Source organism: Sinocyclocheilus rhinocerous, unplaced genomic scaffold, assembly GCF_001515625.1.
Source record: "Sinocyclocheilus rhinocerous isolate Xijiao unplaced genomic scaffold, SAMN03320098_v1.1 scaffold1219, whole genome shotgun sequence".
Taxonomy (NCBI): domain Eukaryota; kingdom Metazoa; phylum Chordata; class Actinopteri; order Cypriniformes; family Cyprinidae; genus Sinocyclocheilus; species Sinocyclocheilus rhinocerous.
In genome coordinates this window covers 241224-255118 of record NW_015634012.1, presented here as the reverse complement: position 1 = coordinate 255118, position 13895 = coordinate 241224, and the positions used below count along the sequence as shown (strand labels likewise).

General features: G+C 39.4%; 1 protein-coding gene across 1 annotated transcript in view; it reads right to left on the bottom strand.

Annotated features, from left to right (window-relative positions):
* Positions 1-2755: 2755 nt before the first annotated feature.
* The window catches only part of LOC107744960 (phospholipid phosphatase 3-like), a 34228-nt gene continuing 23088 nt past the window's right edge, over positions 2756-13895 (bottom strand). The window contains exons 2-6 of the mRNA XM_016558786.1: positions 12233-12390; positions 10092-10372; positions 6765-6822; positions 4162-4338; positions 2756-4056 (exon numbers count right to left, since the gene is read on the bottom strand). Coding sequence (XP_016414272.1) covers positions 3955-4056; positions 4162-4338; positions 6765-6822; positions 10092-10372; positions 12233-12390 — 776 coding nt within the window. The 3' untranslated portion in view covers positions 2756-3954. The remainder of the gene's footprint in view (positions 4057-4161; positions 4339-6764; positions 6823-10091; positions 10373-12232; positions 12391-13895) is intronic.

Sequence of the window (13895 nt, the reverse complement as noted above, 5' to 3'; positions counted from 1 at the left end):
ACATCAGCAGAAAAGAAAAGTTGTTTCAGTTATATTCTGAATAAAGATTACGAAGATACTTTTTTTAATGAAATAATATTAATGTTATTAACAAATATTTAGTATTTGGTATTATGTGGATATTCTAAATTATCATGCTTGCTTTCAGTGTTTTGTGAATGCCGTGTCATGTTGTCTTAAAAGTAGCAGGGAGTTTTATTTACAGGAAGATTCTGTCTCTGCTTATCGCTGTTGATTCCGGGCTGCAGGATTGTGGGGCAGAGCGAAGGCTGTTGGAAAAGTCATAGTTGTAAGACAAGCTGAGCGAAAGTACATTATGTAAAAGAGCAGGGCCATACATTATGGATCATGCATACTACACGTCAGGTATGAAATATGTTCCCTGGTAACAACATTGTGAAACAAAACAGCCCCCAAACCACGGTCACATTCCTTCCCACCCCAGCGCCCCACACCCAGAGCCCCGACATCTCCCTGCGCCACACCAGCAGCCAACCGCAGAGCCCCCGCCCCCCTCTCACCCCTCATTCCGCACCTCCGCTCATGCCTTTACTGCTACTCGCTCCCTCCCTCCCTCCTTCTCTCTCTCAATTGCTTTATCTCTCCTTTGCTCGCTCTGATCTTGGCTGCCTTTTATTCTGCTCACTGCGTCTGGAAGTACACTGGAGAAGAAAAAAGAGAAGGCAATGTAAAGCCTCCTCCTCTGCTTCTAGCACTTTGCCAGTTTCTATCTGGCTAGGAATCGCAGTGGTAGCATGACCCCAGAAACAGCCAATGCGCTCCACTGCACTCAAAAAGAAAGAAAGAGAGGGAGGGAAGTGAGGGGCTGAGAGAGAACTGGAGGAATTGGATGTCTAATGTTAAACTAGTTTCCTCAATGAGCTGCTCTTTGTGTTGGCATAAATGTTTCATTATTTCTCTACTCTAACATCTTGAGTTTTAAGTTTAAGGCTTAAACTTTCTACTGATAAAGCAATGAGCCACGACAGATTTTAGAACAGATGTGGGTAGTGTTCAGAGGCCAGTGTTTCCAGGTCTGTTTGTGTCAGCCTTGTATTGCTTGTTTTGTATTATTTTGTGGTACTCAAGGGGTCAAGGTTTGGCTTTAGCATTAGCAGTTAGCTACAAGCCCCTGCTTGTAGATGTAGTAGCTACGCTATCTGGCAGCAAAAATCATTTTTTCTCCATTGAGAGGCATTCAAATATAGCAGTGTATTCTAGAGAAATAGATTTCAAAAGTTTGGGGTTGATAAGATTTTTGATAAGATGTTTCTGATACTTACCAAGGCTGTATTTATTTGATAAAAAAATATAATAAAAACAGATAAATTGTGAAGTATTATTGCAACTTAAAATAATAGCTTACTATTTTTATATGTTTTAAAATGTAATTTATTCCTGTGATGCAAAGCTGAATTTTCAGCATCATTACCCCAGGCTTCAGTATCACATGATCCTTCAGAAATCATTCTAATATGCTGATTTTCTGCTTAATATTTTTGTAGAAACTGATAAATTTCTTCCAGGATTTTTTTATAAATAGAAAGTGCAAAAGAACACAATTTAAATAGAAATATTTTGTAACATTTTAAATCTCTACTGCCACTTTTGATCAATTGAATGCATTCTTTGCTAAATAAAAGTAATTTCTTTTTTTTTTAAGTGCTATTTTATTTTATTTTTTATTTACTTTATTTCTCTCTCTCTCTCTCTCTCTCTCTCTCTCTCTTGTAATTTGGCTCTTAGAATTGAGCAGCAGACTTTTTCTGTCTGCTGCCTTTGCCATCACATAAAAATTGTGGAGAACTGTGAGCCGGGCAACTCTTGTCAAGTGTAAGTGCTATATGTACCAAGAAAATTCTTGCTGGCTAAATTGTACATAGTTATGTATATGTAGATGCCTCACTAGCGACTGTTTCTATAGGCCGCTATTCGTAAGCCGTCTGCCATATTGAAAGGATCAACTTGACATCATTCACCATAATAAGCAATGAATATTCGAAGATGCCACAATCCTTACATATCTATGGTTCCACCCCTCTCTCGCATTGTCACCTGTGAAAGGTTATTCTGTTTCTTCAGGAATTTAAATCCTGATGGTTTTTACAACCATCAGCTGTGCAGGATTGTGGCATCTTTGAATATTCGTTGATTATTATGGTGAATGATGTCTAGTTGACCGTTGCAAGATGGCGGAGCTACGTGCTTGGAGCTGTCGAATTAGTCATCTATCTATATATATATATGAAATTGTACTTAACAAGCTGTGAGTAAATCGTTTCCATGGTTGTAATTAGCATCACAGGTCAAAGAACATTCAAATCAAATGCTAGAAAATGTTGGGGAATGTATTTATGCTGCACGCCTGCATAACTACAGAACTCCAATGGTTGAGAAGTGCAGCTGGTGCAGCTAATGCAAGGCACAGTACAATGGCGGACACAGCATTATAATAAAAGACACCAAGATTCAATAAATTAACATTAACACAAATGCATTAATTAATAATAATTCTGCCGCCAGCTAATATAGTTCATTAGTGAATATGTAATATTGTTCTTTAGGCTGCTACAGTTGCCGAGCAACATAGCAATTTACTGTGTTAATTTAAAATCCAACTAATGCACAGTCACAGATGTGTTTATCAGCTTTTTTACAGCAGCTTTACTCATCAGGGTTATGTATGTTAGTTTGTGTGGGTGGATGTGCGCTTTGTTCTGTCATTATAGAAGAGATAGAAAGATACAAAGGTTGAACATTCATTTTATTGGTTTGGGTTATTAATACAGTGGTTATTTCAGCCATACAGGCTTTTCACAGGGGAAACCAACAAATGAAATGAAACTAGATAAGTAGAATATAGCTTTCTGACAATCTGTGGCTCAGTCACTAGTCTCAATTAGCAACAATAACTCTGCGTACCTGATCAACACAAACGATAAAAAACATATATAAACACGTAAAACAAGAACCGATGCTAATACTTCTGATAATCTGGATAATCTGTTTATAAAATGATTTATTTACATTCATTCTGAATAATTATAATTTGGGGAAAAACACAAAAGACGAACACAAATGGCACTGACCGTAGGAAGAAAGTAAAACACTGATTAAAGAAGACAACATATAAAATATTATCTGTAGTATTTAGACGATTCCATAGTGTAATTCAAGTGCTACTAGTAGTAAAGGATGCACAGGTATAGACCCCCGGGGGTCAACCTGAGGAGGTTGTTGGCTCAAACCTCCTTTCAGTCTCACTCATGCAGTGAAAGTGGTTAGTACAAACATGGAGTTTAGCCCACCTTAATACAATACAGGCTTAATAGCATTAGCATCAAATCTGTGCTTTTATAAACAGAGGGTGTCTACAAACAGCACCGCTATGATTGTGCAACAGCGCACCAGAACAGTGGTCTAGTCAGGTCCAATAGCAAACACAAGGGGGTGTGGTCTGAGGCCGAAGCGTTGTTGCGATTGGTCCATTTTTGTCCAATGGAAATTCATTAGACTGGGCCTCCAACAGTCAACATGAGCCAAAAAGCTTGACATGTTGAGTTCCATATGAAGTCAAATCACTTTAACACTGTGACGTGTGAATCTCTGAGCCTGGACTACAAGTGACAAATTATAAAACAACAATTATTAGCAGCTTCAACTATAATATATTTCAAAAATATAAAGGATAAACTTTTTAATATAAAAATATCATTTATCTATGGAGGGCTGATTCATTGTGGACGGGTTGGTTGAAGTGTTAGACATGTATGTGTATGTGTGTGTGTGTGTGTGTGTATATATATATATATATATATTACTGTTCTTTTCTCAGAGTGCGCAGGAAATGGTTCTCTGTCAAGACATGAACATGTTTTAAAGTTCTTTGTCCCATTCCCGTTCTTCGCTCGATCACTCCCATTTTCACTCTATCGTGTCTCTCAGGTGTCTCTGTTAGCAGACGGTCTGCTGGCTGGACAGGGGACTCTCCAGAGTCAAGCTTGTTGGAGACATGTCTGGACGAGACGTCTTAAACATGGACGAGATATAAAAGGCCTGTAACCGCACAAAGAAAATGTGAAAGTGAGCAGACAAAAAGCACCTTACACGCCCAGCTTCATAATAACGGTAATCTAGAGCATGTGGCGACGTGATTCTTACCACCCAGTACGCGGTCAGTCCTCCCTGCAAGAAGCCGGTCAGGACGTCAGTGGGGTGATGGCGGTAGTCGGAAATGCGAGAGAGTCCTGTGTACACTGCTAACATCACCAACATGAACTGCAGCAACGGTCGCAGGAGCCGTGCCCCTCGCCATGACAACCTCGCCTGCAGGTAGAACTGCACAAAGACAGGAAGTTTGAAGAATTATTAACATATGAGCTGATAAAAGAGTGTACAGACTGATAAATAAAGCTTACAGAGTGTGTGTGTGTGTGTGTGTGTGTGTGTCTGACCTAGCTAAACTTTTGATGACACATTTCCTGAAAAATCACTCGGAAGTTAACTAAATCTGATAAACCTGATAAACCACCCTCAAAAGACTAAATAATGTGCTTATTTTAGTTCAAAGATGCCAATAGTGTTAGTCTGTTATTATAAATAGCCTAAGAACAAATTATGTTCAAAATATAAATTTGCTATAGTGATATTTTATTACCTTTAAATTAGCTTACTTGAGAGACAATATTATTTAGGCTTACTACAGTTATCTATGTTCTGTATCTGCACCCTAGCAGTGGAAGATGGTTTTAAAAAGGTTCTGTTCCCAAATCTACTCGTATCTAGTGAGCATCACGAAAACACTCTTCACAGTCTGTTCCAAAAGTTATTATAAAGTTATCTTGTCTCTGTCAAATTCCAAGGCAATAGGGTGGACAATGCCAGAATATACTGCGACAAGCATCATCCAAGATGAGAGAATCGTCGCTAAAAATGTTCTGTGTGATTTAAAATTGAATATTGAATATCAAAATTTCTGTGTGCTTTGTTTCTTAGAGTATCTTGTTGTTGGCTTAGAAACCTGCTAACACCAAATTGAAATCAGTTGTGAGTTGAGTTTTCTTCATCAAAGACTGTATATACCAAGATGGTGCACTCAAATTACTATGACTGGGAGAAGTCCCGCCTTCTAAATAAAAGAGACAATCGGCAATTGGTAAAGCCATTGCATCACTGCAACTGCCGTTATAAACTCTGGTTGTCCTGAGACTCACGCTTGGGATTGCACATGCACAATGGCTGGACCAACCCAAAATATACGCTTTTTTTAAAAATGCTATGCGATTATTTATGGGACAGTTGTGTCAGATTGTGTTGCTGACTTGAAATATGTTATTTAAATGTGAGTTTGGCTAGCAGTTTTTGAGAGTAGACTGAGTTGGTCTTGCATCCTGGAAATAGCTGCCTAGAGGCATTGCAAATATGGCTGCCAAGTGAATTAACTTTCCTTGAAATGTACTTCAGTGATTGCGTTGCATTACACAGAGCATTCCAAATCATCACTTTTGAGGCTACATTTCAGTTAGGATGCTGCCTTAAAAGTAAACACTAGCTTTGAGAACAGAGCCATATGGTGAAAAAAAAACAGTTAACACGTGTTAATGATACCACCCTGCCAAGCTAGCTTAGCTACACAACAAATTTTAGGGAGATGTATTGGGGTCAGCGGGTATTGGCTGTACATGAACTTTATGGATATTGATGTCACACGAGGGACCGTGAAACATTCCAGAATTTAAGGGCCCTGGTACCCCTCCCATCAGCCCCATCACAGGTGTTTGGCTTCCTGCAGTAAAGCCTGGAGCAGCTGGCACTTAGAGCCAAAGCATGTGGCTACAGGTCAGGCATGCAAGGCAGGGCCAAGCCTGAACAGTGCAGCCATTGGCCGGGAAGGAAAGAAAAAACAGGCAGAGAGGACAAAAAGCCTGGCACGGCTTTTCTATAGGTTTTTCCCTCGCTCTGTTCATGTTCTCTCTCTCTCGCTCTCTCATGAGCGTTGAAGAGCTCTCCCGCTTCTAGAGCAGCCAGAGGCCCGTGAATTGAATCAGATGAATGGTAGAAAATAGCTTGTTTTTACACAGCGGGCTAATTTTCTTCCCTCTGTTCTAAATGTGATTGGCACACAAGGCAGAGTAAATTCTGATAAGGTTTGTGGGGCAGTTGAGTGAAAGAGAAATGTGAATGCTATTGAATGTCATGCTTTATGATCGTTTGCAAGCGTTTTGTCATTTTTCCCCTTTTTGTGCCCCTTCCCCAGGCCAATACAGTGAGCGAGAGAGAGGGGTTTAACTGAAAGAAGCCTGTCTATCTCTCAGCAGGCCAAAGCCCCCCACCCGTCCCAGACCCAACCCACAACTAAACAAGGCCTCCTCTGTCTTCAGCTAGCTTTCACTCGCTCTCCCTCTCTCCGCTCATCTATTCATCAGGCCTCTGGAGAACATTCCCTCTTTCACTCAAGCCTTTCTTTTCTGCTTGAAGCAAGATGCCGTTTGAGAGTTTTTTGCGTTCTCAGAGCCTTCTTCTTTCAGTATGAGTGTATTTGTGTGCATTTGTGTGAGTTGAAGTTTGAGAGAGTTTCTTGTCAGTAGGAATTTTTTGACATTTTTCCCACATGGCAGGGATGGGAAGTGAAAGCTGACAACAGAAAAAGCTCCTCACCGGCATCCCACAGCAAGCACAGGCGTTTGGCGCTACCCTGACGTGTGTTTGAGTTTGCGTGTTTGAGTGTGCATGTGGTAAATTTGGCCACACACGGCGATACTCACTGCCAGGTAAAGCATGGTGTACATGGCGAAAGATGCATGGCCCGAGAAGAAGGACTTTCTGTTTGAAAAAAGCAGAAGGGAAATATTACCGACCAAATGTCATAATCTCGCAAATCATTAAACCGCTGCACTGCTTTATGGGCCATAACATTGTCTGCATGATGTTATATTAAGCAATCACAAGCATGCATGTTATTCTAAGTAAATTCCTTTTTATTTCCATAAAACACTCTATGTGAGTAGTCAAAAAAACATCCAACATTTGCACTTGAAATACTGTAACCTTAACTAATCATACATTATAGCTCTGTTCCAAAATCTAGTGAGCCTCCTACTTAGGCAGTATCACCAGATAGGGTTGTTCTAAACACTGTTGCGTTCCATTCTAAAGTTTGGTTTGGAATGACCCTTCAATATGACTGCCACGACTGTTTTCACTTTGAAGTGCCTTTTGGAGGCGGATTTATCCTGTTTGGAACATAGCGCAAGATATCTTCTTTTAGCCAAATTTTTAAGAACCACAGCATTTATCCTTCATAGAGTAGACAAATAATACATTACGACAAGCTGACCCTTGTGATAAAATGGGCTTTGTGGTACTGAATATGGACTTTTAGCATTCTTTAAATCTTAAAACTATATATATTTTTTTTTAAATATTGCATTGTTAGCTTAGCAACATGTTAAAGGGGTCATATGATGATTTCAAGTTTTCCTTTCTCTTTGGAGTGTTACAAGCTCTTGGTGCATAAAGAAGATCTGTAAAGTTGCAAAGTCTCAAATCCAAAGAGATATTCTTTATAAAAGTTAAGAGTCACCCACGCCTACCTAAAACGGCTCGTTCTAACACGCCCCCACATATCTACCTCACTATGTGGAAATATTAGCATAATGCCGCCCAAATGTGCACGCAAAGAAAGAAGGAATAGTTTCAGGAACAGAAGTCGTGTTTATGCAGCCATGTCAGGGAGACAAATCAGAGCAGACTGCGCTTGTCAAAGGAGGTGTTGAAAACGACGTGTTTGAGAGAGGCGGGGCATAGAGGACCTACAATAATGTACAGTATTTGAAAAATAATGTGTTTTTTGAACATTAAAGCATGTCAACATATTCTGTTACACCAAATACACAAAATAATGATCTTTAAAATAGCATCATATGGCCCCTTTAACATCAAACTCCATCAGAATCAACTGCAAGTCGAGTCTTCCATGTGGAGTACTATTTGTGTCAGGCATATAAAATGTCACAAATAAGTCAGTTGTGAAGATCCATTTTGGTTAGGATGCTGCCTATGTAGGTAGTATACAACAAGACATCATTTAGTCTCCATAGTATTCATAGTAGACAAATAGTACCCGGATGACCTACTACTTCCGACAAGATTCTGAAGTGCTCATCTGATTGACACTTTATCCTAGTGAATAGGGCTGGGTAAAAAATATTGATATCTCGATATTAATCGATTCTCATTTTTACGGAACGATATCGATTCTTAAATCCCAAGAATCTATTAGTCTAGCCTGTTCAGTTAATGGACTGAACGTTGAAGGGCACTTCACATCCAATATATGATATATCGCAATAAGCATTGTACTTTGGTACTTTTAATATGAAAAAAAGTCTCAGATTTCAAAAGAAAGAGTACAACTTTACAATCCGTATCCTGTCTCATGTAATCGCTCAATTAGTGTTTCAGCTGTGCAAAGACATCAATATAACGGCTTGTAAACAATGTCAGGTAACTTCACATTTACCTCAGAAAAAACATATTCGGTGACCATAAACTCATTAGTCAGATAGAAAAATAAACTGTAGAGAGGGGAATTTTGTTAAATATATGCATCATATAACATATTCATTATAAATTTTACTGTTCTTCAATGTTTCATTTATGTTTGAATAAATCCATCAAGTTTTTATGACAGCCACCATAATATTTCAAAAAAATTTATTGAAGTATAAATATTATGTAATTGTAACTTTTCAATGTTTCATTTATGTTTGAATAAATCCATCAAGTTTTTATCACAGCCACCACCATTATGTTTATATTTCAAACAAATGAATCGAAGTAGAAATATTATGTAATTGTAAATTTATTAAACTTAATTAAATCAATTAATTTTAACATATCAATCAATTTTAACCTTCAATATTAATGTAGTACCAACTGACTCTCATGTATATTTTACACCATTACTTGAGAGATTTTTTTTCCTTGAGAAAATCTGACATGTACTGTACCTGATATACAGTGGGTACGGAAAGTATTCAGACCCCCTTAAATGTTTCACTCTTTGTTATATTGCAGCCATTTGCTAAAATCACACTGTATATACAAAATAATCGATATTGAATCGAATAGAATCGAATTGGTAATCGAATCGAATTTCAAGCTTGTGAATGAGAATCGAATAGAATTGTGAAATTTGTGTCAAAACCCAGCTCTACTAGTGAAGTGACACAACTGACACTGGTAGGTCACATGATAATGACAACATGACGGATATAGTACGTCCGGATTATCTTCATACTACACACATTCATACTATATACCTGTTAGAAAAACAGCATATGTTGGTTAGGTATGTTTTGAAGCATGGCAGCTGGTTTGAGTTGGTTTAAGCTGGTCCTTATTTGGTCATGAGCTGGTCCTGAACTGGTTATTAGCTGGTTATGAGCTGGTTTAAGATGGTCATGCACTGGTCCTAAGCAACTAGCTCCTGCTCAGGACCAGCTCATAACCAGCTTATAACCAGCTCAGGACCAGCTTAAACCAGCTCATGACCAACTAAGGACCAGCTTAAACCAGCTCAAACCAGCTGCCAAAAATATACCTAACCAGCATATGCTGTTTTTTTTTCAACAGGGATGGCAGGGGTGGCCAACATCAGTCCAAGAAAGCCACAGTCCTGCCGAGTTTTGCACCTACCTTGATGCAGAACTGTGGCTCTCCAGGACCAACATTGGCTGCCCCTGCAATATGGGGTCTCAAACCCTGCTCCTGGAGAGTTACCATCCTGTAGAGTTCAGTTCCAACCCTAATCAAATACACCTGAACCAGCTAATCAGGGTGTTCAGGGTTACTTGATAATTACAGCAAGGTGTGTTGGAGCATGGTTGGAACTGAAGTCTGCAGAAAAATAGCTCCTCATGAGCAGGGTTGAAGACCTTTGATATAGAACATACTTTTTTTAATGATCACTAAATACTCTTTCAAAAGATGTATCTACTAAGCATGCAAATTTTGTACACAGCCTAGATTTTGGAACAGAGCTCATCTCATCTCTGTGCCTCCCATAAAACCCCTTGTACTCCACTTACCTGGCCTCCACTATCTTGGACTCGTTCTTGCAGACATCTTCTGAGATGTAGGTTCCAGGTACACAGTTAAGTGAAGCATAGGTCACATTGCACACTGACAGGAAATGGGGACGGAGTCGGCCCACACTTAGCTTCGCCATGTTGGTCAAGGATTGCCCAACGCAGCAGCCAAACAGGAAGCTGCCCAGCTCCTTGTACAGACAGGACACATAGCGGTTGCGCACAAATGCCCGTGAGTGCACACCTCTGAATCGTACCCGGTAACTCTCTCCGACAGCAATCTGAGATGGACAGGGGACACTGAATTAAATACTACAAGGCTCATGAAGCCTTGAATAATTCACAGCACCTCACACACATGCTCTCTTACACAAAGAGAAACTCTTGTTCAATAGCAAAGCAGATGAAAAGAGTAAATCAATAGCCTTCAGTAACAGGAGAACCGTGGGCTAGTACTACTGTGGACAGGAAGTCTCATAGAAGGATAGTTCACCCAAAAAAATTCTGTCATCAGTTACCACTCACCCTCATGTTGTTTTAAATCCATACGAATTTCTTCCTTTCAGGGAACATCAAAGGTCAATTTAAATGTGTTGGTAACTCTTTTCCATGCAATTACAAAGAAAAGATAGCTTGAAAGCTTTACATAAAACACCATAGAAGTAGTTCACACACATTATATTTCAAATCTTCAGATAGTTTTGTGTGGGAAACAGAAAAATAAAGTAATTGTCCACTGAATCTTGACATCCAACCTAGCTCTCCTTAGTGTCTTCATAAGAGTTTATGAGAAAACCCTAAATAAACCCATCTGAACCAGCTATTCAGGGTCTTCAGACTCGAAAATTCCAGGCAAGTGTGTTGGAGCTAAACTCTACAGGTCATTGGCCCTCTAGGAGCAGGACTGGATACTCTGTTTTAAATCAGTTGATGAAGTTGACAAGACCAATGTAAATGATTCATTCACAAATTGGACTGGTTCTTGAGTCCAATGGCTCTTGGCTCACTGATATAAGGCCATGATGAACCAAGTCGGCGATCGTTGAGACTATATTGTCTGATGAAAAGTGCTATACAAAGAAATGTTTATTATTATTATTATTATATGTTGGACTAGTTTTTGTAGTGTGTTCTGTACTATTGGCACTAGTCGGACCCCCATTGGTGGATTTTTAGACGACTGAGCATGTTGAATTGGTTCTAGGCAGTTGGTGAGAAAGATCACTCTGATTGGCCGTTCAATTTAACAAACAAGTGCACGAGAAGTGTCAAAGGCAAGCAAACAATGAAGTCGAGGGAACACACAGAAGGCTAGTTGTTCATGTTTATCTCATTTGTGATGTCATCTGCAGTCTTTGTTCTCTGCAGTCCTAGCTCTTTTTGAATGACGAATACAGACTACTGTCACCTGCTGGTATGGAGAGTTATTTCCTCTCACGCAGGCACAGAACATACATGCAGTTTGGCCACTGGCTGTAGTCTATGTACTGTGTTCAAGCGCAAATTGTTGGCTTAGATGCAGGCAACACGAGGCAACAACATAGTAGGCTTTCATTACCACTAATTCTTTCAAGTTGGTCTTGTGTGTCTGAGCCTTTAACAACTTTGCGTTTATTCAGATAGTACAGTTGGAGAGAGTTCAGGAAGCGAAGTGGGAGAAAGAGGGAGACTGGACTGGTAAAGAACCATGAACTGCAATTCGATCTTGGGTCGCCTGAAGCGCAATTGCACCTACATGTCGAAGCGCTGCCCATAAGGCTATTGGCTCCAACAACGATTAACAACTTACTGGTGATACCTTAAATGTTGGTTTATTTTTCACACAAAGTTTTCTTATATGCTATATTCTGAAGTCTTCTGAAGGAATGAGGTGCATTGGCCACTTTTATCATATTTTAATGCATTTAAAGCATTTTTAATGCATTAATGTGTTGCATTTGCACCCAATTTGATGCTTAAAAGACTCTTTGCAATTTCAATGAAAAGACTGACTACAGTTCTTGAAAATCTTTTGTGTTCCTGAGAAGAAAATAAGTCTGACATGAGGTTGAGTAAATGAAGACAGAGTTTACACTGTTGGGTAAGCTATCTCTTTAAAGCCTTTCAACAAGTGATATTTCGCTATATGTGTGTGTTCTCACCGTAAGTCCTGTGATTATGATGCCCCCGGCTATAAGCATACTGTCAGGAATGGCCTCACTTTTTATGTAAGGGTAAGTGATGCTGGTATCCCCGCAGAAGAAGCCCCTCTTGTACGGAGTCACCGCTTTGAGCTCACAGGCGAAGAACGGAATGGAGGCTGTCAGGAGAGAGACAGACGGGTTAATGCTTCTGTCGAAACTACCTGGAGGAATGTTCTTCTGTCAGTGTTTCTCTGGCACCACAAGATCAGACACAGATACATCTATAATGCTCTATTATGTGCAATTAGAATCACAAGTGCGGCTGAGATATTGAGAATGTCACTGTCTTCCTGATGGGAATTGAGATCCAGCCTAAGGAGCTGGCATTCCATGCATATCTCTGGCAGAAAGAGGGGGTGGGGGTTGAAAGAGAATGACAGCATGGATAGATGAGGCATGTGGAGAAGAAAAGACCCTAAAGAATACAGGATTGAGGTCAGAGACTATGATGAGGAAGATGGAAAGTTTCTTGCGAGTTGTGCTGGGAATGCGGTAATATGGTTCACTTGAAGTGCGTTGGGGATTTTCTCTTTCAGGAAAACGCAAACAAATCTATTACACACCTGGATGGTTGCAGGCAGGTGTGTTGGACACAGACTAGACTATGGCGTAGAAAATAAACAATAGAATAAGTCCTGCAGACTACTGTAGCTTGCAGAATACTTAAGGAATTAATAGCAGTGTGTAGGACTTTTTCTATCACCTTGTTAAACAATTACTAATTTAAAAATGAAACATTGTGACAGTAGGTCGCAGACATGTTTTCCAGATAAGTAAACCAAATGGTTGTTCCAAATGGTTGGGTGAACTCTCAAGGTATAAATCAGTAAGCAAATAGGAAATTTCCAAATCGAAATCAGTTGTGGCTTGGCAGTAAGTGCATGTGCTCCAACACATTGTGGTGTTATGACCAATAAGCTATAGATGTCAATTATTAGTTTTTTTTCTAACAGATCTGTAGACCTGTATTTTTTTCCGTTGTTTGTTGCATTTTCTCCTTAGTACCAAAATGTGCAAGTCACGTGAGTAAAACTGGTCAGAGTGCACCTGTTTACGTTCTGGGATTCCACTTATTACGGTTATGCATCAAGACGGGTTGACAAGTTAGCTCTGCAATCCAGCTCCTAGCTACACACACATACACAAATGCATATAAGCCTTGGTTCAATCAAGGCTTCATCGGGACAGCATTCTTGCAATGCACCTGTTTCGTAGAAGAGCAATGACATTTTAAGATGAAGAGGTGCTCTTTGATTTTCAACTTATAAGTAAGGTGCTTACCCACAGAATAACATAATGCATTACCTATTATGAATTATGAATGGACTCTTTAGTCCATTGGGTCGGATTGCTTTCAAGTGAGATGATTTTCAGTTTTGCCAAGACCACCTCATTCAGGTGAGCTCAAACCAATCTAAGAGTGATTGCCATGTTTAAATATGCCTAAACGAACCAAACTAAGAGAGAAAATGCACCAGTGAGTAAAAGTGAGTTTAGGCACCACTATATTATAATGTACATTTTTATTATAGTTAAATATTACATTTAACATGCATTTACTAGCATTTTTAAAGGTTAACCATAAGTGTTCAAGGATGGCAAAGGTCTAAAATATATATAT